A 25,409-nucleotide genomic window follows, 5' to 3' on the forward strand; every position below is an offset into this window, starting at 1 on the left:
ACTCAGCCTCCTGTTTCTGACAGTTTGTTCTCTGCCTGTGGCACTCAGAAAGGTATTTGCTCTCAAGAGTGTATCCCTGCATAATAATCAACAGTGCTGCCGTGCTCATTCTCTGCGTCTCTCTCTGTTTTAGCCCATCTGCAACATTAACATCACAATCAGTGTCTCATCTTTAGTCAGCAATCACGCGAGTCCCAGATCACAGATATTAGCCTAAATATCTGGCTCTCTTTCCCCTCATACAGTCATTTTCATCCATTTTTGTTGTTCAGTCATTTTTCTGCCACAAACACAGAAACCCACGTGCCGCATACACACTCGCACTCAGTCTTTCAGTAATCTTGCTTTCACTGCCTCCCACACAGGCATCTGTAAAAGAGCATGTGTGGTTAACAGCAGTAGCTTGGTCCACACTGGGAAAGGCTGGCAGACTCAGAGACCTTAATGTCTTACATAGGGCGTTGATAATTGGAGTTTTTCTAAATGCAGGCCTCAAATGTCAGATGCTTTTAGCAACGCAAATGTCTACATTTTTTTTCTCTATCTTGTGCATTTTTTTTTTCCACTACGACACAGAACCTTATGAAGAGTGAAATGCAACTTGTTGACACTGGAAGGCGTCTGAGATTGTAATCTTAAATGTTACATTTTCCACCTTCACATCTATGATTTTATTTTTCTGTGCAGCAATGTTCCAAGTTGTGCTTTGATAAGTTGTGGTTTCAACACAGAAAATGCTATAAAAGAGTATTCTGGCATACTGCAGGGAAAGCAGGGTATCTTACCTCTGTGCTTGCACCCCCCTTGTCTCCTCCTTTTTATTGTGCAGGTGAATGATTGCGAAACAGAGAACGGCCTTTGCAGTGCGACCCTGTCCCATGCTGCTCCCTCCTCTCAGGGGATGGCCAAGGTCCAGGATGGACACACGAACGCATGTGACAGGTACGCTGTGCAACACATGAGCTTGACACTTGCTTAGCTCTGCAAAGAGAAAATATTCCTCATCACTGAATATTCAAGCTTTGCAGTTGTATGTCTCCATGAACCAGTCAGGTTTTAGTTACAGTGTACAATCATGTCTGTGAAAACATACTTCACACACATCTTTCACAACTACACAGGCTGATTTTAGCGCTGGTCATCATGTACTATATTGCTGTCATTGTTCATTTTAGGCAAAACATACAGTTTGAAAACGAGGCGCGGCTCCAACTAGAAAACAATGTTTTGATACATTAGTGCGCCGAATGTGCATATTAAGGCAGTACAGGAGGAGGTGCACATTAATAATCCTCCAGGACTGTAACATGCTCATGTTTAACTCAAACAATGCGTAATGTGACTGCAGTTGGTTCGGATCGAGGTCCGATCGAGGTCGCACCAGAGTTCGTTTGTAACCGGACAGAGACCACCTCTTCAAGAAGGTCTCGGTCTGGTTGTTTTGGTGCGCACCTGAGTGCAATTGCTGTGTTCACACCTGCCCAAACGAACCTCACTTCAGGGTCAAACGAACTTGAGCTCGACTGAACAACCAAACAGGGCAGGTGTGAAAGCACCCCCAGTTTCAAAATGAGTGTCCCAATTCAGTGTCTGACCACGTCTCCCCTTCTGTTCCTGAGTTATGACGTTGTGTGATGGCCAGCCGCAAGGTCACGGTGTCCTTGACCTTTAACCACCAAAATCTAATCAGTTCATCGCTGAGTCCAAGAGAACATTTGTGCCAAATTTGAAAAAATTCCCTCGAGACGTTTTTGAGACATTGCATTCACAAAAATAGGATGAACGGACACCCTGAAAAGGCCTCGAGCCACAGCTATTGCCAGTGCAGAGGCATAAAAATGCATGCTGATATTTACTTGCCTTATTATTTATGAATGTGTGTGTGTGTAATCTGCAGCTCTGAAATGTTAGAGGAGAGCCAAGATGGTATGGACAGTGGTACCCTAAGTCCTGCCTCAGCTCGACAGGTCACCATCCAACGCCACCCAACTCAAGGCTTCGGCTTCATTGCAGGCAGCCAGAGGCCTGTCATTGTACGCTCCGTCTCTGCTGGTTAGTGTGTGTGTGGGTGGGTGCGCGTGTGTGTAAGTGAGACGGAGATCCCATGATGATTCAAATTAAAGTCTCCTTTTCTTTTTTCACTGCACGTATATGACTTTGTATTCCTGTGTCTGTGTGTCCCATCTGATCCGCAGACGGCCCCTCCTTTGGCAAGCTTCTCCCCGGAGACCAGATCTTGGCTATTAACGAGGAGACGGTGAGCGACGCGCCCCGAGAGAGAGTCATAGACCTTGTAAGGTAACATCCTTTACTGTCCCAGGAGGGAGGGAGGGGGAGGGGGGCGGGCCAGGGGACCAGCAACACGGGCAAGTGGAAGTAAAGAGGACATGGGTGAAGAGGATGGATCAAAAGGAACAAACTGTTTATTGTTGGCAGTGATGCGTTACATCAACACAAACCTGGGGATCAGACAGTCCTTTTGCAGCTGAAGGACAGTGAGGATATGGCAGATATAAAGCGGAGAGGATCTCCAAATACCATGCTGTCCGTGGCGTTATCTAACCCACTCCACTCTCTGTTGTCTTTCCACAGACGCTGCAAAGACACTATAGTTCTCACTGTGCTGCAGCCCCATCAGGTAGTATAATAGGACACTCACTCTCTTTCATGTTTCTCTCCCTCTGGATTCCTCTTACTCTTTATCAGTCTCAACACTTTCACTGTCACTCTGAATCATACAGAAACACTGTACAGTATTCTGCTCCAACAGTGCACACTAATGCAGCGCAGACATACATTAGTATTCATAGCCATGCCTACACATTAAGGTAGAGTCTTTCTCTGGTAACCCCTCTCACAACAGCTCATATAGGCCCATAAACACATGCATGAGACTTTATTAAATAAAAATCATGTGTGCATTCATCCATATAGAGGAAACAGACATTTATTTAGCCGACTAACTGAGCTGGATATTTTTAGAAAATGAAATACTGCTCTGAAAATGCAAATGGATTCAAACCTGATTTATTTTTCTTTCTCATACTTTGGAACCTCCTATATTCGTATGATTTATGCAGCAGTTCTGCAGGGATTTGCCTATGTGTCAGCTCCGACATCTTTATTGCGCTCAGACCACCGAGCACAACAATTTAAAAAGTAGTAAAACTTTTAGCGGGTGAATTTCATGTTGAAAGCAGGTGTGCAGCTGACGCATTGCAGCAGCGTTAGCCGGCTCTCCAACACGCGTCTCTTTAGCACTGTCAGTCACAGGGGTTTTTCTTTCATTTCCGTTTTTTCTTTCAAGCTGATTCAAGGGTTCCTCTCCCTCTCTTCTCATCCTCAGTCACCTAAGTCTGCCTTCATAAGTGCAGCCAAAAAGGCCCGCCTGCGAACCAATCCGCCTAAAGTGCGCTTTTCAGAGCAAGTGTCCATCAGCGACCCAGACTCAGTAAGTTCAACTAGTCGTGTCTCTATGTGGCATATGCATGCAAACACATGGTGTTACTCTGTGCCCCTCTCTCCCACTGTGCATTTCTTTTGTTTGATCAGCAATGGTAAAAGTCTCAAGTATCCTCTCTTGTGTCCTACTATTTCAGTCTGAGCTTCTTTACTGTGTGTATGTGTGTGTCTGAGCCTCTGGTCCACTGGTTTGGCCTGGAATAAATTGCTTTCCTGAATGATGTGAATTCTCCAAGGAGCAACCTGAACCTCTTTTCAAAGGGATTCCCACATTTTGAAAACAGCTACAATGTCTCTTAGACATGTTGAAATGTTTTGGGGATGTAAATGTCAGTTCTTACCTGGTAACACATGGCAGGGCTATCATGTTCCCAATTTTCTTACTTGACTAAACATCAGCAGGCCACTGATATATCTGATGTGGCTTGGGTTACATTATTTCACATTGTGCAACAAAGACTGGCTCTCTGGCACATGTACAAGGCACGGGACTGTACACAAATTAATTGCTAGGGGGCAAAGAAGGTCAGAGAAAGGAGAAGCTACTGTACCCCATATTTCTCTTTATTTCATATTTTATATGTGATTTATATCATAAAAGAGAGATCAGATAGTTACATCAAGAAGATGGGGAGGTTTTCGCGTCGTGCCATATGTAGAGGATATGGGGTGGGATGAAAATACTGTCATGCACAAGCCCTTCATCGGAGTTGTCACCTGTTCCCACGCGTTTGGTAGCTATATTAGCAGTTTATTTCACAGCTTTTTATTCAGAATATATTAGTTTGAGATATTGGGGACAGAGGGTATTGTAGTTTTTTTCCTAAGTGAAGAGAAAGCTCCAAAGAAAACATTAACAGTATGCTATGAAGGATTTTCCTACATACAAACAAAACTATAGGAAAGTAATCCCTCTCAATCATCACTTATGACCTACAAGAAGTATGTAGTGGAGACGCTGTCCCCTGCCTGTATTTTCTTGTTTCCTTCGTATTTTGTTGTGCTCAGGATGTATCTGGGCACAGCATGCAAGTGAAATTGGGACTTTTTAAAAAGTCAGGGACTGGCTAAGGGAAGATACAAAAATTAGAGCGACACAGTGCAGAAAAAATGCAAATGTAGGAAGGCAAAATGCCAAGCGGACAAAGCTTTCACTTCTACTGGTGATACTGTAGCAATCACTACAATCAGTAGCTGACAATTCCTGCACAGTATGTCTTTAATTTCACTGGGCCTTCCATTGTTTTATAAAATGAAATATATAATAATTCAGCACCCCTTCTGACAATTATTTCAGTACTGTCCCTAATTTCCTGTGGTTAATCAAGGATCTAGGGAGATTAGGGTTGGGTGGGGGGTTTACACTGCAAATAAAGTGGGAGCACAAAGAACGGACAATCAATAAAAAATCAGAAGTTGGAGCGCAGGACATTTCATCATTCTATTTTCTATTTACCCTGAACTCAATGGAAGGAGGTAGAGAACAGGATTGCTCATCACATGGACCACCAGGTCTCTGATAACCTTTGGACGAAGCCAACGCGGAGTGTTAGGCAGACAGCTTTGAACTCGCTTTTCATTACAACTGATTTAACCATCCACTCTACCCTGGCAGTGCTGGTGATCAACATCATGTGGACCCTGAGGTTTCCTTTATGAGATCTAAATTAAGGTGTTCTCCCAAACCAGCAAAGGCCATCAGCTCTATTTACGGCTTGAGCTATACTGTCGAGGAGCTGAGCTGGGTCTTGTCTCTTGGGGGCCGTGTCCACCGAGGCTTTTTTTCCTGAGGCTAGCGTATTTTTTTTATTTGCAATGGGAGCACAACATATTTCTGCTAAGCTACAAACACCAGCAGCATAACCAAGTGCAGATCATCTATTCTACACTGAGCACTACACATTTAGCATTTCTTTTTATGAGCGCCCAGAGCTGAAAAATGCTCGACTTTGTGTAAAATGCTTTGCTAGTCACTGTCACTTTTTACCCAGCTGCCCAATCACAGTGGTGCAGGGGTGGAACAAATACTATAAAGACCAACTGTCATATCTTACAGGTACAAGTGTTGAACAACAAAAATAACAACAATGGAGGAGAAATATGTTAACATATTATATATATATATATAGCAATATATGTTTCCTCATATGGACCCACGCTGGTACTGTCCTAACCCCCTGTGTGCTTCAGCCTTCCCTTCATCCAGCGAATGGGCAAGAGCATTCTTTAGGATTGCCCTCTGACAATTGAGGATTCAAGTCATGAGTCGGAGACTCAGTGTACTTCGAGGGACAATTTGGTCCTCAGAAGTAGCTGTAGAGTCAGTGCTCTTTATTTTCACCCAGCTCTCTGGGCTTAAATCATTCCACCAAGTGGAGTTGTCCCATCAGCTCAGAGAAGATGTCCGTGTTGGGTACAGGCAGCTGCAGACCCAGACCCAGGGTGAGGTTGAGTGAGAAGGAGACAGCTGCACGGAGGTAGAGAAGCTTAGTCCAGTCAGGCTGTGAGATAACGTCATCTGGCTTTTGTTTGATATCTGGTGTCGGCAAAAAATGGTTACACGTTTTCAACCCAATGTTAGCGAAGTTAGCACTTATTACCTCGAGGGCTAACTTAGCATATTACATGGCAGTTTAACATAGTATAGCTCGATACTCTAGATGGAAAAAAGTAACAAATAGTAAAATATTTGTATCAAACAGTCAAAGCTGATTCTACTGACAAAATTCTGAGGCAGGTACGGCCCTACTCTACTTTGTGCTGACAACTTTGCTTCCACGAATATATCAAGTCAACCAGACACGACCAAAGCGCCTCAGCTAAAAAAAAAAAAACACTGCACCTCCAAAGTACTCTCAAGCGCTCCCAGCTGTGCGCTTGCTAAGGTGAGTCTGAGCTGGAAAAAATGCTTTGGTGGACACAAGACCTTACTCAACTTTCCCCGTTTCCCCCTTAGAAATGTGAATCCATTTAGACATGACTGGCAAAGATTAGATGTTTCTGCCACTATGCCCCCGAGGCACAGCAAGACATTTCTAATCAGGAGCCACAGGCTGCTACTGATCATCTGAAGATTTATCAGTGTTGGCCACCTAGCCTGGTGTTTAGTGAGAAACAGAAAAGGGGGAAGAGATGAGGCCATGGCGATGGCTGAGCCGTGACAGGCCTCTCCTAACACTTTCCCTGCATGTGACAAATCGGCTCAAGCTCACCCTCACTAACAAGAACAAAGGTAGTGGCTTGTAATGGGAAGTGATAGACCCGTTTGTGGCATCTCTTCACTGGTTCACCCTCGCTTTAATGCTGCAGTATGGAGAAAGATCTGTTGACTCATAACTCAGGCTTTAGTCGCTTCCAATCTGCACAAAAGAACAGCTTGTTGGGCCTTCTGAATACTTAAGTTCTCCAAAAACAGACTGCCAGGCATCTGCTGTGGACACAGCTCTCCATTTCAACTAAATGCATTTTCTGAGATATATTGTTGCAATAAATCCACATCCCCTTACTGTCATGAGTAATGCCTGCCTACTGTTCTTACAAATCCCACTATCAGATAATAAAAGGAAAAGGAAAGAGATAAGGATTGATTTTGTTTTGGCCCAAAGTATGGTGTATTTCATTTGGGCTGCATCCTGGCTACATGTCACATTAAACCCTTTAGGTCTATCTTATCTAATTAAGAAACCTTCTTCCCCTCTGATCACAACTGTGGTTCTTTGAAGCAGCATAATGGGAACTAAATCATTTGCTTAAAAACCCTGTAACAAGATTTTTTTTGTTAAAAGGGAGAGAGTACCCGTCATATCTCATCACATCCTAGGAAGAATGAGCTGAACTGCATATCATAACTTTCATAACAAGTGCTTTGAGTAAAAGCAGTAACCTTGAATCAGGCCTCCCTTCCACTTACGAAAGCCTGTAGTGAATGCTTTCAATCCCACCATCCAATTTCCTTTGCATGGTATACATACTGAATGGGTAGAAAGCAGAAACTGAATAAGCCCTTCTTTGATCCTGATACAATGCATAGGGTGGGCATCCTGAGGCAGAGTTTTGCTCCCACTCAAACTGTTCAGAGTTCAGTTCAAGTATCTCTCCATTGCTCACATAAGGCATCTTTGTTCCTTAACACTCCTTCTAAAGCGCCTCCTCCTTTTTCATTTGTTTTGCTTCAATAGCAAAAGCACAGACCTGCAATTACAGTTGTGTTTGTATTATTTGAATAAATACTTTCGGGACATTCTCACACATACCATCACGTTTCTTCACTAAACCAAAGCTGTTTTCTCTCTCACTCTCTTTCAGACAATGCTCAAGGACGAATCCTTGCTACTCATACCAAATGTGCTGAAGGTGTTCTTGGAGAATGGACAGATTAAGTCCTTTACGTTCGATAGCCGTACCACTGTTAGGGTATGTATTTACTACAGTTTTACTGCAATGTTTTAGCTACAACAAGCAGCTCTTTCTCCACCCTTTGGTGGTGACAGTTTTTGCCAGTTTTGGCATGGAAGTCAGTGTGTGTGTGTGTGTGTGTGTGTGTGTGTGTGTTCATGCCAATTGGCTAAAAGGGGCTGTGGCAGTTAGAGGTGTAGCAAAGCATTGGATCAATACATCGATTCAATGTTGAAAGATCCAATATCACCAATGCAAGATAAAAATGTAGATAAATTATAATATAATGTTCTTGAGACATGCCTTTATTTTGAAATTCCTATGGCACGTCTGCGTCACCATTTTCATCCAAGCACACCTCCTTCCTAAATATTGAAACAGTGTTAGCACCAGGCAGATAATGGTAAGTAGCCAAGAAAAAGACACTGAGGAAATTTACTGATATTGTCTCATATCGATCACAGGCTCCTGATGGATCCATTGTGATGGAACTTGGGATTTACACCCTAGTGGCAATGGGAATGGCCTATTGTAAAAAGGTGTATAATTTCCAAATGGATTCACTTGCCCAGGATTTGGTGGAAAGATTGGTCATCCCAAAGATGAGATATCGTCTGATAAACTGTTCATGCCAAATGACAAAAAGGTGCAGCATGTGGATGCATGCACCTACATGGTTGCAGCTATTGCGAATTTAAGCCTGTCACATAAAGCAGCTATAGACCAACCTTTAGTGATGAACTCACAGGTAATTATCACCCAACTTGGCAGTTCCCTTCAGGTCAGTGGAGGGTTTTAGTGCCCACTTTGCTGTGTTTGTTCACTCTGTCTTACCGCTCTCATCAGTGGCATTTTTCAGCAAAATAAAGTCTAACGTAGAGGTGTGCCATATCATCTCCTTCACGATAATACTGGTATATTTTAATATCGTGATACTCGCGATATTTCAACTTGTTGACATACTGACGTCATACTGTTACCCACAGCAACAAGCATGGCTGAAAGCTAAAGTATTACCGACTCTGCGGTGGTCCCAAAAAGAGGTGTAGCTTCGGTAGTGTGGAATTAACTGCGGCGTCCTGAACGTTTTATGAACAGCCTCGGGCTTCTCAGACTCTTTTAGCGAGGTTAACACTCAGACTGAACTTATTCAGCAGCTCCTCTGGCAGCAGCATAGCATCTCTCCCTCTGCTTTCTCGACGTGCGCACACAAGAGTCGGTGTCTTCAAGTGATTTTGTCATAAACCTTTGGTAATCTAAACTTGCCGCTCGCGTCTCAACAAAAACTACATATATGTGAATGTGTGATAGTTATTGTTGCATAACAGCCTGTCACAGGTTACAGCGTGATGATTAGAGGAGAAATGGCAGAGCATAAAGGTCCAGGTGGGAAAAAACCCCAACTCAATCATTTAGAATTTTGCTAAAACAGAGGGAAATCACCTGTTGATTTATATATATATATGTATATATATATATATATATATAGATCCCAGGGTACATTTTTTGTATTTGGGAGCTGTTTAAATTTGTTTATTTTGTGTAACTATGAATATTTCATACAGAATCTGAATCTCACACTGAGTTACTGTTATTGCCCCCCCTTCTCTAAAGACTAACTGTATAGTACCAGCCCAGCACCTAATGGCAGCCAGACAAAGTTTGTGACTACCTGGTGAACACAGTGGAGCATTTAGCAGCTAAAGAGGTAAAATTCCTCAGAAGCTGGTTAAGACCAAATCAGAGCTAGACAAGAATGACTCCAAATGAATGGTAGTGTATTAAGAAATGTTTTCTAACACATACTTAATAAGGTGATAATGTTAAGGTTGTGCTTACAGCTTGAATTGGCCAAACAATTAACTACTATAGGTTTAATATTTAGCCTATTAGATACACACAAACCATGAGCTTACTACTGATGATTTTTGTCATGATATGGTATTGAATTCTATGGATTTTTAACATGGTTCAATGCAAGGACTGAGGTGAAGCTTCATGTGGAGTGATTCCACCCAGGCGTATATGATTTCCGACACATCATCAAGGTCCGTTACACCTAAATTAACCAGAAATGGCTTGAGCTAAGTGTCCTTACTTTCAAGTTTATATCTAGTAAGTGATTGTTTTGAGAAAATAAATCGAAGCAAACAGCTTTTATTTTGTGAAACTTCGCCATCAGTCTTTAGGATGTACAATCTAAAAGTAATGCGATTAAGGCCATACAGCAACGAATGAATTCAGTCAGACAGAGGTCATTTATGTCTCTATGTCAGTCTCTAAGATGAGTCTGACATCTCTGAGCAGACTCATTAAACAGGCTCTATTAGATTTCACAAATCTCTCCTCTGCTCTTGGAGGAAGAGCGAGGGAGAAAAGGAGAACCACGGCAGCACTTTAAAGGAGGGATGGAGGAAGCTAACTCCTGTCAGCCTAATTAAATGGAATTTCAGCATAATAAGAAGGCCCAGATCAATAAAACAATGCCACAGATTAAATCAATTCCACAATAGAATGCCTTGTTGTGTGCCCATTAGACTGTCTGTCAACTAAAGAAGCTCTCCTGCAGTATCTTAGGCTACAGTCTATTGCATTCTGTGGCTTCCCCAGGCGTCATTTAATGCAAACCGCACAGGTCAATAGTGTTAAAATTGCTTAGCCCTGTTTTTCAGAGACAGCTGTTGCTTAGGTTACATCAAGGAAAGCCAATTAAATTGTTTATGGAAAGCAAACCATTACTATACATATTCTACAGCTCTTAATGAGCCTCCACACTGAGACTTCGAGACAAACTGTGGTAACAAATCACTACACTAGAATCCCTTTCAATGTCCATGCCTCTAATGCATTAAGAGGGCAAAGAATAATGAAACCTTATCCTCAGGCATAGCCAAGGGTACCATGTGATAAATTGTGAATTTTTCCTCTGTCTCTGTGCATTTTAGAAAGAGGAAATGAGAAAGCTCCACGTCCTTCATAGATACCGATCTGCACAAGAGCAAACGATTGCCCTGCACACCCCAACATGTAGACATGCTTTTTTTTTCCTTGAACAGGATGCACTCACTGTGCAGGATAAAGAATATCTGTGGATCTATCCACAGCACAAAATGACAAATATGATATCACAGTAAAGAGCCAAAACAGATCACAAGGATATCAATTCGACAAATAACCCTATACAAACACAGAGTGGACTCGGGGTGGAAAATAGCCTCCATACATCAAATATATATATTTTTTGTTGCAGTAGAACACTCTTACTGTGGAAATGTATTTCAATCTCTCATCGTTTTTCGTGTCTCTTCTTCCAGGATGTGATCTCCTCCCTGCAGGACCGCCTCTCACTGCGCTACATTGAGCACTTTGCCTTGGTGCTGGAGGCAGGTGGTCTGGACCAGAATCAGAAGTTGCACCTGCTGCAGGAGAACCAGCCTCTGACACATGTAAGAAACCAAAAAAAACAGGGAAATGAGTGTAAGCTGTGTGTAAAAAAGCAGTTTCAATTGATGGATGTGTTTGCAGGATATATTTACACACAGTATATACTATTGGTTCAATTGTCAGGAAACTGGAAAGTCAGCAGAGAGCTCTGATACTATGAGGATCCAATCAATAACATAAAAGAAAAAATGAAAACAATTTCCAAAAGAAGGCAGATGATTCTTATCAGTGAAGCTGTATTTTGGGGATCCAAATCACATTCCTTGCAGTTTCATCTTTTTCAGCTCTATCTTATTTTGTTCTTATATTTTGATATTCAGAAAGCAGACTAACCCGTTCACTTCTGTAAAATTACACCATGATATGTGTGATTCATGCCAAAAATGTCGCTGGCTATCTATCTGATATTGTCGTATTCCCTCAGGTGGTGCACAGAACCTATTTCCAAGGGATGAAGTGTCTGTTCCGCATCTGCTTCTTCCCCAAGGACCCTGCAGACCTGCTGAGGAGGGACCCCGCTGCATTTGAGTACCTCTATATACAGGTACTGGATTAAAGAGGGTTTAAAAGGATGTCATTCAATCTTATGACACTGTTGGAGAGCTGTCTCCTCAGAGAGCGAGGGCTTTTGCCTTCTTGGACTGATTTTACAGTTTGAAAGGTTGCATACACCAAAGTCAGGCTTTAGGCACAATGACCCTGTTGCAATGTCTCCAAAAAAGCTTTCACATTAACTGATATCCAACAGCCTTATGAATTTTGGAAGCCGTCCCTGCAATTAAACTAATGATACGACTTATAAAAGGATTGCTTGCGATGAGCTGTGTACAAAACCACATTTTAACATGTCCCAACAGAGTCGCAATGACGTCATCAAGGAGCGCTTTGGCATGGACTGGAAATCTGACATCACGTTACGACTGGCTGCGCTCCATATCTACATCACTGTGTCCTCCGCACGGCCCAATCAGAAGATCTCTCTCAAGCATGTCGAGTAAGTCCGCAAACTAAATTAGCCTTCGAATGAACTTGTGAGAAATTACACACAAGAACTGGTGTTTTGCATTTTTTGCCTCATTAACAATTCTGTATACCATATCAGCCGGTCCCAGAGTGAAGTTTGTTCATTCAATAATGTCTAATTGATTAATAATTAATCCCAATAGTATTAAAAACTCAAATTACTCAAGGATCATTTTCCCGAGGTCGTTATGAGAGAAAGAAATCCATTGCATTGTGAAATTACATCTCTCCCTCAATTTGCTCATTTACTCTTCAAAACCTCAACCTAGCAAGAAATTAGCTTCTGCCATCACAACCGGGGAAGCAGAACAGATCCACTGCGCCTGTAATAGACTCAGGGTGGCCATGTCAAGCCAGGAGTCAAAGAGGATGTAAGTTAGGCTCATTGTGTCCTCCAGTGGGACGAGAAACACTTCTGTGTCTTCTCTGTTGCGACATCTTCCCTGGACTCTGATTAAACCCTCCACTGTTGTCCTTCCCTTGTGTGTGTAATCCTCCATCTTTCCCTTTGCTCTCGATCACAGAAAGGAGTGGGGACTAGAGCCCTTCCTTCCCCTCACTTTGCTTCCAACAGTCAAGGAGAAGAATGTGTGCAAGAGTCTGTCTCAGCTGCTGAAGACCTACCAGCATCCGCCACCATCGGGCAACAAGGTTTCTCCATCTCAAACAATTCAGCACTAACAGTTCATTGTAACGACTTCCATGATTAAAATATCTAGGCAGTTCTTTGTGGATGATTGTACTGCACTTTGTTATACTGCCAATATAACATATATACAGACCTCCTGCCAAATTGCCATACTCTTGAAGACTATTAACATTTAAATCTCAACAGTTTGCTGTTTCTTTAGAGGAGATTTTAATTTATTGTGTTCTATGGTAATGTCTGCTTGATAACTAGTCGTTTTTATTAGGACAAGTCCTTCATCTCTATAGATGGAACTGTTGCATAAGACTTTATGATCCACATCTGTGGCTCAACAGTGCCCCCAGGAGGATGTAGGAAGAGCTGGAGAAGGACTCCTCTCTCAAAGATGAGAGTTTCTTGTTTATCATTCTGTCGACAGGTCCCTCCTCTCCAAGGGAAGCTGCAGTACATGCGTGTACTCAATGACCTCCCGCCTTTTGGTGGAATACTGTTCCACACTGTTGGACTGGTAATACATTTTTTAGTCTTTATGCATCACTTTTACTGAATTCCTCATGGATGTGTATGTGTATTTAAAGCTGTGTAGTTGCACAAGGATCATGTTACTTAAATGCACTAATCTAACATGTTAAGGAATTGTCTAAACGGTGGATATTTAAAGGTTTTGAGAGGTATGTGACATTCCAATATACTATACTAAGTAACTGTGAACCTCTTGTCTTCTTCTACAGGATGAGAAACAATCAGCTACAACACTACTGGTGGGCCCACGACATGGCATCAGTCATGTGATTGACCTGAAAAACAACCTTACAACAGTTCTAGCCGAGTTCAGTCGGGTTGCCAAGATCCAGCTGTACCGAGAGAGCCAGGGAGTGGCTCGTGTGGAGATGACAATCCATGAGGCCAAGGTATTACAACACAGTCTCCAAGAGTAGTACTCTGCAATTACATCTAATATGGCAAGACACCATTTTGCAGCAGGGAAAATGTGCATCTTGCATGCCATCTCTTTAACTTAACAAACAATAAAATTCATGAGTACAAAAGTGTTTACACGTTTCAAGAATTTGTTTAACAGGTCATTACAAAATGAGCAGGCAATGCTTATTGCCTGTCCTCTAAATAGTCTCCTAATTCCCCTCCCTCCCACCCCCTGCAGCCCCTGGTCCTACTCATGGAGTGGCCTGATGCCAGTAACTTTGCATGCCTCATCTCTGGCTACTACAAGCTGTTTGTGGATCCTAAACGGACCATCTACTTTCGGACCCCTGGTCAGTCTCAGCTGACCAAGGCAGGTATGTTAGAGGGCTTTTTGATCTGTTGGGGTCCAACTGGAACACATGCTCTCATTAGACATTATACATAAGATGTCAAAGATTTTACAGAAAACTCTATTGTTTACATGAAAGTTTGACATGAAACATTCACATCATTCATTTAAAGTTGTATGAGTGTCTTACTTTCAGCATCATTTTAAACACTGCATGTAAGGCAATCTTTGGTAATCTTCATCACACGTTCTCTCTACATGGACATTGATCCGCTTCTTCATTGGCTGAATCCATTACCTGTAGTAACCAGGTTCTGACACTACCATCCCATGGCGCCCTCTGCTGTCTCTCCTCTCATCTCAACCTTAACCCATTGGAATGGGATACTTCATATTTCTTTTCCCCAAGATAGAGTAATATGGATTATTAGTTATTTTTTAACAGCAATCATGAATATGTACTGTTCAAACATGAACAGATCCCCTCTGCCATCTGCTGTCTCAACCTGTAGTCCACATAAACGAAGGATCATCATACCATCACATTCCACCAGAATCTAACCCTCCAACCTCAAACAAACTTCAACTTTCAACATCCATCTCTGAAATAACAAATAATCCCCATGTGACCACCAGCTGTCGCCTCTGCTTTCCCATCTGGATCTTCTCTATCCCCACTAGTTTTTAACACCTCAAACTCTCCACTGCTCTGACAATTCTATCCTCAGATTACAGAAGCTCCCACCATGCTCACCCACGTTCTGGGGCAACCAGCTTGCCAAGTGGAGGCCGGCGAGGGGACGAGAGGGAAAGCTCACACAGGGAGTCAGGCTCTTCGAGGGCCCTAGTTCCAGCAGAGCCTCAGCATCTGGGCCTGTGCCATGTCCACCTTCGAGAACAACAACAATTTCAAGAGCTCCAAACACACGCCGAAGCTGAACTCGACATCAACGAAAACTTTATTTCCCATGAGCCCCCTGGGCGACCCCGCACCAAGTCAGACCCTACACAACAGAGTACAGAGGAAATAGCTGGGGTTTTAGAGACCCCAGCAGTGGAGAATGCAGGATTCAGAATCCGAGCCCAGACAATGGGTCAGTCTCAGAAAAACTCACGGTACTTCTGTGACTCCTGCAAAGCCAGGCATAGAGCAGAGGGTCTGTCAGCAGTGGGGAACAGTAGTGGGAGCTCGGGGAAACACTGCTCCAGTGCTTGTGCCTCACGAGATGGAGGCGCTGTTGACCTCATGGCCCTGCCACCCCCAGGGAATGAAGAGGAGGATGAGGCAGATGGTGGTGGAGAGAAACTGCAACCACCACCACCTGCGATTGCTGCTCCACCACCTGGCTTTAGGGACAACAGTTCAGATGAGGATGACCCAAAGAGAGGCAGAAAGGCTCGAACAAGTGCCACCCCAGGGGTCACCTCTGGGAAGCTGGCCCAAGCCAAGGAAGACGTGCCTGTGACATTAATTGATAATGTGGCCACGAGAACAGTTCGAGATCATGCCCAGGAGCTTGATGATGCTCTGGTGTCCACCTTACAGGCACTAGAGGCTTTGGCAGCCTCTGAGGACTACCCCCATCACCCTCAACAGCCAACACAGACTGCAGGTCAACAGCCTCAGTCTTGCCACGGCCCACATCTCACACACAAAATTAACAGTAGTACTGATCCCATAAAGTTTTACTTTATCAATATTTATTAATACTACACAGTACATTGGCTATACATCAGTTTTTATTATCTTGTGACAATCCTGTAGTCTCTTCATTTTGTGGTAGGAATGCATGTGTAATAACTGCAAAAAACAACATAGACCTAAGGTACAAAGTTCAAGATAACCTCCTATAGGATGCTGAACAAAGTGACAAATAACCTAAACTAGAATAAAATTTAAGTCTAAAACTAAAATTTTATGAAAAATGGAAGCAACAGCAATAGCTGATGATAACACAATGTCAAGTGTCTTTAAAAGGTAAAAAGAACAAGCCCACTACATTGATTTTTTTAGATTTCATGGACATATAATTGAAATGTGCTAGTCTTTGCACATTTGTTAAGCACACACATGCATCTGCACAGAAAAGCTGCAGTTCTTTAAGGTTGGGTGAGGTAAGCCCACTGGCACATAGATCAGTTGTAAAGGTGGTTATAAATATGATCTTGAAGGCCTGTTTTGGGGGAACAAATTAAATCTATCTCAAAATTATATCTGCTGTTTTGTGATCAAGAAAATCCACTCAAGCGCAAATGTCTGGTTTGATAACTGAAGGACCACAGTAAAACACTAATTTGGAATTTTAAGATATGTGTTTGATTAATATTTGTTGCGTCATGATTTTCCTAACAGTGTACTGTGTTGCCTTCCTCCTCAGGGCTGATTGTCTTAGCCGCCATTACACCTGAGTCATCACTGGACTCAGGCCATGAGACCAACTCCTCTGAATTGACAGATGTTTCTGAGATGGTGTCGGCTATGAAGCAGAACCAGAACCAGGCCTACCTGTTGGCTCACCATATCAACAAAGAACGTATCCTCTGCCGCCGTGACTTCCCCCTGGCTATCCCTGGCTGCACAGCAAAGACCATAGGGACTGGGGCTTTCTCTGTGGGTCAGATTCGTGCTGGCTGTCCACCCAAGCAAGTAATCCTCAGCAAGACGGTTCCCTTTAAAGTCAGTCCCAGTCAAGACTCTGCAGTACTCAGTGTTGTGACAGAGCAGGGGGGCAATCAAGACACTACTCTGACTGAACAGAAAGGAGAAATAAAAGCAAACTCTGAATCCACCAAAGCAAACACTCCTGATCCCCCTTCTAAGTCACCTGAAGAACTTAAAGTGTCCGGTGCTTCACTGACAGGTCGAGTCAGTAAAGATCAAAAGTTAACAAATTCTTCTGGAGAGACACACAATGTTTCTGAGGGTGTAAAAGGGACGACAACAACACCTCTTAACACAGACCCTAGCAACAAAGCCTTACCTATAATCCTACCTGTGGACAGAACTGCCTCTGCCAAGATTTCTCCCACTAATACGTGCCAAGATGCCAAGACTGCCTCTAGTGAGACCATGAAGCCTTCAAGCTCCACAGAACTTCTGCCAGTTGACGACCTTTTCTGCACATGCCCAGTGCAACAGGAGCCTGGGCCTCAGCTAAGACTAAAAGACCCACAGGTTCAGAAGATAGTGGTGTTTCAATCCTCCTCCCCGACAGATGATGAGCGTCTTCGGGCCAAAGGCCTCCAGCTTGCTAACAGCAAAGAGAATGCAGTGAGAGTTGGAGCAGATCCGAGTTTGGCAAAACCCAGCCCTCAAATACAAACCAAGTATTCCCCTCGTCTGCCTGTAAAAGCAGAGAGAAAAGAGGCAGCTGAAAGCAAGGCTGAGAGTGCCCAGGGCAAAGCCCACCCTGAGCCACAGAAATGCCCCATAAAATCCTTACCTATTTTAGATGATCTAACAACACCTAGCCCTTCTGTAGATAAGGTATCCACTCTCCCAACAAGGGACTCAAAGAAGCAAGGCACTGGCAAGGGGAAGTCCCAGCGCAGTGCCCCTTTCTTGAGCTTTAGAAACCTTCTTTCCGCTACGTTCCCAGCAAGAATGAGAAGAGAAACAGACGAGCGAAGGGCTCAGTTGCAGAAAGTCCGCCAGTATGAACTAGAGTTCTTAGAGGAGCTGCTGAAACCCAAGTCATCCCAGGGAGAGTTTTTGCCCCAGGGATCCTCACCTGTGCCCTCAGGCACTCCTTGTGCCTGCCAGCTCCGCACCAGCCCTGTCTTAAAGGCACCAGGTATCTCCAGGGAGCAGCGGCGCAGCTGTGACTGTAAGCGAATGTGTAGGGGCATGCGACTACCTGACACACCAGTTGGCTCCACAACAGAGACACAACACAGAGGGAGAGAGAGAACTATCTCGAAGACCCCTCCTGCAGTCTCCAAAGCACCTCACGCACAAGGTGCTACAAGGAGACCTCAGACCTTAGAGATCAAGACAACACGAATACGCTCTACTAGTCTGGAGTCAAGAGAGCCAAGGGGAGAGCAGGGTTCCTGCTTGCCCACCTGTACTTCTCAAACAGATTGCATGGGAGGTCCACAATACAAGAAGCTCCAGAGGCGATACAGTATTGGGGAACTGGATAACAGCTCTAGCACACCTGTGTATGCAGAGGTGAAGCCCAAAGCCAAGAGTCTGGAGAAGGAGATGGAGAGAGTGAGGGCCACAGGGCTGAGGCTCCCCACCCCAGTAGAGCCAATCCACACTCAGTCTCATCAGGCAGAGGGGAAAGGGAAAAAGGGTGTGTTTTTCATTCAGGGAGAAGAGCTACTGCGCGACAGTAAAGAAGGGACAAGTGAGGTGCTGCTGACCCTGCCCAGTGAAGACAGCGATGACAAGGATAAATGCTGCTCATTTTGTTTTTGCTACAGGAAGTGTGAGGCAGCAGATGAAAGCAGTGAGAAGGATGAGCTTTCATACTCCATACCCCTTCAGGTCCTTCCAGGCATGGAGCTGGACTCACGTACCTTTCCAGTCGTAAGCAAAACGCTCCAGGTTCTCAATGCAGAGGACTGCAGTGGGGAGGAAGAGGACGAAGAAGAAGAAGAGCCACAGACACAGGAGATTGATCTACGAGCCTGTGGTACACTGGAGGGGAGCCTATCACGAGTACAGGCTCTACAGGGGAAAAGTTTCAGCTTGCCTGATGGTTTCCTAAATGCCCAGTTGGATGCTAATGAGCTGCTAGCTATTCTGCGTCAGTGTGCTAACAGCCCACAGGCTGAGGGCGAGGCTCGTCTTCAGCCCTCACAGATTGCAGAGTACAAACAGGAGCTGGCGGTGCGCTTCAAAGAATTCAGAGCATCTTGTCGACGAGTGGCAAGTGTTGAAAAAAGCCCAACGCGTATGCTGGCTGTCGTCACAGCCAGCTTTCAAGTGTTGTGTGAACTAACTCAGACCTTCATCAAATTGGTCAGAGGGGTTCGTTCAGAAACCCAAAGGCTGCAGCTGTTGAGAAAGGTTGAGGAGGTAGCGATCAACTACACTTTGCTTCTGCGTGCAGCAGAGGAATCAATGGGACACTCAAGCAGCTTGCCGACTAAGACAATGAGCCCTCAAGTTTCCTCCAACACCAATAACATGAGCTCACTCACTCGACCCATCAAAACTCTGCCTGCCCAGTAAGAATACATCTGGCAGGGATGTAATCAAAACAGTCCAGAATGTGGGTGGCTACTCTATCCAAATTCATTATTTGTTTATTGTTTACATTTTTTACAAGACATGCAATGACTCATCCTCAGTAAAAATTGCAATGCAGCTGTTCCATCCCATGTTTACAGGCCCTGAGGTAGCCTTGTGGATCTTGTTTTGAAATATAAAGATACACCAAACTAATGCACAATGGAATAAGAACCCTATAACAGACTGGGTGATACAGGGCTAATCACCTCATATCAATATTCACAATATACATATGTCATTATAGTATAATATTTTATATGTAATGTATATTTGAGTTGTGTCTACTTAGCAAATAATATAAAGTTTTGTGAAGAAAAAAGTGAAGAATATATTTGAAATGTATAAGAGAACTATAAAGATTATAATAAATCATCAGAAATAAATGTATGCTCTGGACAAAAATACTTCAGAGATCTCGTCAAGTAGCGACTTCTGTAAATTGCGTAGTCCAAAGCGTTGGTTGGTTAGATGGTGATGTGCTTTGTTTGTTTAATTTTCTAACTGTTGTAATGCAAAATGGAGATCTCTGTTGGCTATGTTGACAATGTCTGGCGTAGTGATACAAGAGTCAAAATGTAAGTGACAGTGTTGGAAAATGAACACCGCTGAAAGACGAGTTATGACATTTTAAACTATATTGACTGACAGAGGCCCGTTCTCTCTCTCTAACAGTGCAGGTATGAGACACACCTGCTCAGGGCTGACAATGTAGCAGAGACCCAAGTCACAGTCTAATCCACTATACAGTCATGAGTGTCGTTACCTCACTCAGCTGTAGAGAAGGAATACCCACACTGTACTTAATAACGCACAGAGTGTATTTTACACCATCACTGATCCATGGCTCACACGCATCTCACTCGTCGTGAATCATAGTTTTAAATATAGCCATCCACTTGCAAGTGAGTAAGCTTATCACTAGAATTTTGCACAACCTCTGAAATTAGCTCTGAAGTTGAAATGTATCTTTTAATGTTTGATTAAGTGTTTTTTATTCACTCTGCTGCTGAAAACCTCACTTGAGTCCACACCACCAGTTTGACATTATCCATCACCTCAAAGCTAACGCTTACCCGTTTCAAAGGATCCTTGGTTTTTATTCAGGTTTTCAAATACAGTATAAACAAATTTGCTTTCTATGTGCTGTTATACATTGTGCAATCTAGCAAATATATAAGAAACACACAAAGTAGTTTTCTATGTATTTTAATAAAACTAACACATCTGTTTCCTGTCTGAAATCTTCTTTGTGTCTCATCCTCTTTTTGGTGAGAGGCTTTACAGTTGTCCTGGCCTAACATGTATACCAGACATACTGTTGAAAGACAGTGCAGTGAAGCCAAGTTAAAAGGGACAACTGGGTTGCCAAAATACTAAAGACAAGAAATGTGATATTGCTGTGTCTTGCACAGAAGGTATTGGTTAGTCCTCCGGGATGTGGCATGGTACTCAAATAAACCAACTCAAAGGTTTATAAAATACTGTGTATGATGTAAACATCCAGCCTGAGTCAAGCTATTCAACTGCTTGGTGGTAAGAAACTTATTTGAGGATTCTTGGTGTCACACACTGTAAATCAATTAACCTTTTGAAACCTGGAGCGACATCACTTTTGTTGTGCTGCTTTCAGACACCTTTCACAAGTATTTAAACCTTTGAAGCCTGAGCAAATTGTTGCCATTTCTTTCGAACACATGGGAAAAAAGGCACTGAGCAACTTGGTGAGAAATGTCACACAAATTGTAAAAATAAATAAATAAATAAAAATAGATTTAGAAAATTATTTTTAAAAAAAACAGGGGGAAAAAAGAAAAAACTGTATTTGTTATTATTATTATTGCATTTTAAAATTATGTCACAGAATTATTAATAATAAATAAATAAATAATGAATTAAAAATTAAAATGTCTCTTTTTTCTCTACTAATTTTCTTGTTTTTAATTTTCTCTTTTTACTAATGTCTTGCTATTTTTGGGGTCATTTCTTTTTTTGTTCCTCATTGCCTTCTTCCCATGTTTTTAAAAGGAATCAAGGCAAATTTCTCAGTTTTTAAAGGGTTTTAAATTAATAATAATAATAATAATTTAATCATTTTTAAGCACTCTTTCAAAGTCATTTCCTTGTGTTTGTTTTTCTTTCTTTCTTTCTTTTTTCTTGTTTTTAAAACTCATTTTCTTGTTTTTAATATTCTCTCATTTTTTGGGTAATTTCTTCTTTCATTGCTCACTGCCTTCTTTCTATGTTTTCAAAGTTACATTAAAAAAAAAATCTGATATTTTCTATTCTAATTTTAACTTAGTACTGCTGTAAATTTTAGCCACTTTTTGTTAATTTTATTAATATTTTCAGCTTTGATGATTATTTATTAGCATGTCTGTGTGAGGCAATGTGATTTTTCATCAATTTAGCAATGTGACCCCCCCACACTATAATACTTTTCATTTTACACTGAGAGTTTGACCATCAGTATTAATCAGGATATCAGCCCAGTTGCACTTCTTTTCTTGGTTTCCGAACACATTTGTGCCGTCTGCAGGCACTCTCTTTTAACAGTTTGTCCTTTGCTGTTGATGTGGCATTTTCCATAACCATATGCAGTGTTTTCTCTTTCACTGTACTGCATGTCTACTTTTACGTAATAGACTTTCAGGGGCAGATACTTTGACCATTGAAGGTGATGAATACTGTTTGTACAGACAATTTTACAGTTCTAAGTGCAGGCAAAAATGAAAGGCCACTGTGGCAATATGTTAATGTTTTGCAAATGATATTCAGTATGGAAATGTATTATTCTACACTGTAAATGTAAATAGTACGATAACATATTTGAGAGAATATGAAACACTTTTAAAAACATTACCTGTAACATTAAGATTTATCCAAACTCTTCACTATTTTGTAAAAAGGAAAAGATAAAAACATGTCTGTAAGGTAATTTATTTATAGTAGTAATGTAACATAGAGACTAATAGCAAAACATATATTTTAATGAGTATATAACGCGTATAAGGCATGGGACATGTTTATTTTTATAAACAAGATATCAGACTATGTTCTCTCATCAGCACTTGAACATTTTAACATTCTGATAAACATTTTCTGTGGTTGTCATTGTTCAGTTGCTTTGCTAAACTGTGTGGATCTGTCTGTGTTTCATTCACACGATGAGCCCGTCATGGCTTAATCCATTGTTTCTTTATGTGCACCTATTCATTCCTGTCTTTATTTACTGTCAATGATCTTGTCGTCACTGTGGTCTTCTGTCTGTGTACAAAGTTAACTCATGTTTTACAAGCAATAAAGTATATTATATAAACTCTGTCAGAGAAGTTGGAGATGACATTGCATGCGGAAAACTTGCAGTAGTGACAGTTACAATGACTCCAAACAAATGACGTCATTTCAAAGATAATCGTCTCTCTTGCCGCTGCCAGAAGGTTCTTACAGCTGCGGTTGCGTCATTCATTTACCTCTGGCAAAAAAACAATGTTGACTCAACAGTTCAAATCTTGACACAACACCAACAACTGACAGTAAAATGGTTTTGTGTTGTTGACATTTTAGATGGGTTTACTTAAAATGGGATTTTCTGTGTTACTCGTATTTTTGCTCAGCATTTGAAAAGCAGATTGAAGCTGAGCCAAACACCAGCCAGGGGAGACTCTTTGTCAAAAACATCCCAATAAAGTTGTGCTCTTTTGTAAAACTGGCAACAAGACGGATAATCCAGTAAAAATTCGACTGTGTGTGGATGTTAGAGATCTTTAACACCCAGAATACTACACACCAGCAAAACCTAAACAAGTAATATGCCATTGCCACAGTTAAAGGTCCAGTGTGTAAGATTTAGGGAGATTTAACGGAATCCAGTGGTGAGGATTGCAGGTTGTGACCAGATGAAACTTCTCCCAGCTAGAACTCCTTTAGTGGTCATTGATCAGGAGGTTTGTACGGGGAGCTGAATTATCCGCAGAGGTCTCCTCCTCTCCAAGACAAATGGACCAGGTGATAAAAACACTGAATAAAGTCCTTCCTTGTTTGGCACATCGCAGACAGCCCATTGCCCAGCACCTGCAAATGTGTGCTCAACTATTTTCTCTGATAAGTTAATTTGTGCTCACCTTATTTCTAATCCAGACATTCAAGAGGTTTTAACCAGGAGCCGCATCCTCCTCTCCAAAACAAAGAGACCAGTGATTTAAACTGTTAAAAACACTGAATAAAGCCGTTTCACTTTCAAGTATTGGCTGCTAATTACTAAACCGCGCATCGCCCCATCTACAGCCAGCTTTTGGTTTATCTGTTCTGGGCTACTGTAGAAACACTGCAGTGCAACATAGCGATCTCTTTAAAGACTGACAAGGACCCACTTCTTATGTCTACTCCCTAAATATATAAGGCCCATTCTAAGGTAACAAGAATGCAACAATTCTTATTTTCAGGTAACTCTACACTGAAGAAAACACTTATTATATTATATATTCCATTTCTGCCAATATGTACCCTAAATCCTACACACTGGACCTTTAATAGTCTTAATTATAGACATTATGACACATCAAAGTGAGAAAAGCACGGGTGAAAAAAAATAATAAAATACATGATAACTGAATTCCATTTAGCTGCTTCAGCTTCAGGGTCCTGTTATTGTGCATGCTGTGTCACTGTCACACTATCTTGACTAACTGGAACACCTGCATACTGCACAGCCAGCAATGTTAGTGGTAACACCTGCTTTTCCTACTACGACAAGTCAAAATGCCTGCTGTGAAAAATGCTTATACTTACCACTTACCACAGACTGCGTTTTAGCCCAGAATTCGCCCTGATGTCTCTGAGGTCCTGAGAGGAGTGCCAGCAGGCACATGCCAGGTGTCTCTGGCTGAGAGAAAGTTAGATTTAGCTTTAATGACAACACAAGGGGAATGAGCAGTTTTGTCACCTCTGAGCAGAGTATAGACAGGCCAATTACTACTTTATATAAATCCTACCTAACACCACAGCTGTTAGAGCTCATATAGACAGTGTCTTGGCCTACATTACTACTGCAGTGCCCTCAACGTGCCAACAAAGAAGGTGAATATTCTAGGAGGCCTCGTTTCCTGCGGACCCACAATGAAGTTTAAGCTGAAGGAAACACCTCGACGGTTTACAAACATTAACTACTAATATCTCTGTTTTGTTTTTTCGTGTTTTATATAATAAAACAATTCGGAAATTATACTATTTTTTGAGGCAAAACATGCACAACTCAAGCACAAATGACAGTTAAAACTCCATGTATCTGTTCAGGTGTGTATTACCTTTAACTCACCTCACGCTTTTAATTGCATTGACATAAGCTCAAAGTAGTTAACACTATCCAGGGATGTAGCCTACCTCGCTCGTTCACGTGCCCCCTTTTTTTCTTTAAAAACCAAATCTTTATTGACAATCCAACAAATACAAACCAAAAAAAAAAGTAATTAAAATCAGACGAAACAATATTAGAGAACATCATTTTCATTTTAAATGAAAATATTAAACAAGAAGCACAAATAATTTTTAAAAAAGTAAGTAAAAATGGTCTTAATGTACTGTTTAGTTTGATATTCAAATACTAAAACTAGTTGGATTTATGAATATGATACTTTGGGATGATTATAGTCAAATTGATTAAATATAATTCTAATAATTAATAAGTTTTGTGTTATTGTTACTGTAAATAATAATATTTTTTTTTTTTGGTATTCTAAGTAGCCTATATTTTCCCACTTAAGAGGAAATTAAGAGTCAGTGTTATCAACAATATGCTGGGACACATCTTTCCAGAATTTGTTAGTGTATGAAAATTACCAAAAAAAAGAAAAGAAAGAAAGAAAGGAAGATGCAGCATTGTTTCTGGATACATTTCACAAAATGTCCCTTTTATATCTAAG

General features: G+C 41.8%; 1 protein-coding gene and 1 long non-coding RNA gene across 8 annotated transcripts in view; one reads left to right on the forward strand and one right to left on the reverse strand.

Annotated features, from left to right (window-relative positions):
* The window catches only part of frmpd3 (FERM and PDZ domain containing 3), a 109,667-nt gene extending 88,387 nt beyond the window's left edge, over positions 1–21,280 (forward strand). For 2 of the 6 annotated variants that reach the window (XM_049585015.1, XM_049585016.1), the window contains exons 3-17: positions 830–942; positions 1,898–2,052; positions 2,196–2,298; positions 2,593–2,638; positions 3,347–3,451; positions 7,768–7,875; positions 11,172–11,303; positions 11,726–11,845; positions 12,159–12,295; positions 12,849–12,975; positions 13,392–13,481; positions 13,705–13,884; positions 14,103–14,271; positions 14,975–15,859; positions 16,625–21,280. In XM_049585015.1, coding sequence (XP_049440972.1) covers positions 902–942; positions 1,898–2,052; positions 2,196–2,298; positions 2,593–2,638; positions 3,347–3,451; positions 7,768–7,875; positions 11,172–11,303; positions 11,726–11,845; positions 12,159–12,295; positions 12,849–12,975; positions 13,392–13,481; positions 13,705–13,884; positions 14,103–14,271; positions 14,975–15,859; positions 16,625–19,431 — 5,205 coding nt within the window. In that variant the 5' untranslated portion in view covers positions 830–901 and the 3' untranslated portion in view covers positions 19,432–21,280. Of the gene's footprint in view, positions 1–829; positions 943–1,897; positions 2,053–2,195; positions 2,299–2,592; positions 2,639–3,346; positions 3,452–7,767; positions 7,876–11,171; positions 11,304–11,725; positions 11,846–12,158; positions 12,296–12,848; positions 12,976–13,391; positions 13,482–13,704; positions 13,885–14,102; positions 14,272–14,974; positions 15,860–16,624 lie in introns of those variants that run through there. The other 4 variants (XM_049585017.1, XM_049585021.1, XM_049585020.1 and 1 more) reach the window with 4 other exon arrangements.
* Positions 857–24,966, reverse strand: LOC125893997 (uncharacterized). Of its 2 annotated transcripts, XR_007449980.1 has the most exons (4): positions 24,806–24,966; positions 24,287–24,373; positions 11,122–11,294; positions 857–981 (listed from the first exon to the last, which is right to left on the reverse strand). It is a non-coding gene; the product is annotated as an uncharacterized LOC125893997 (long non-coding RNA). The 2 variants fall into 2 exon arrangements; XR_007449979.1 differs by lacking the exons at positions 857–981; positions 11,122–11,294 and adding an exon at positions 22,219–22,963 and having other exon boundaries at positions 24,280–24,373.
* Positions 24,967–25,409: the final 443 nt, after the last annotated feature.

The sequence above is a fragment of the Epinephelus fuscoguttatus genome, linkage group LG9 (assembly GCF_011397635.1).
Source record: "Epinephelus fuscoguttatus linkage group LG9, E.fuscoguttatus.final_Chr_v1".
In the NCBI taxonomy this organism is placed as follows: Eukaryota; Metazoa; Chordata; class Actinopteri; order Perciformes; family Serranidae; genus Epinephelus; species Epinephelus fuscoguttatus.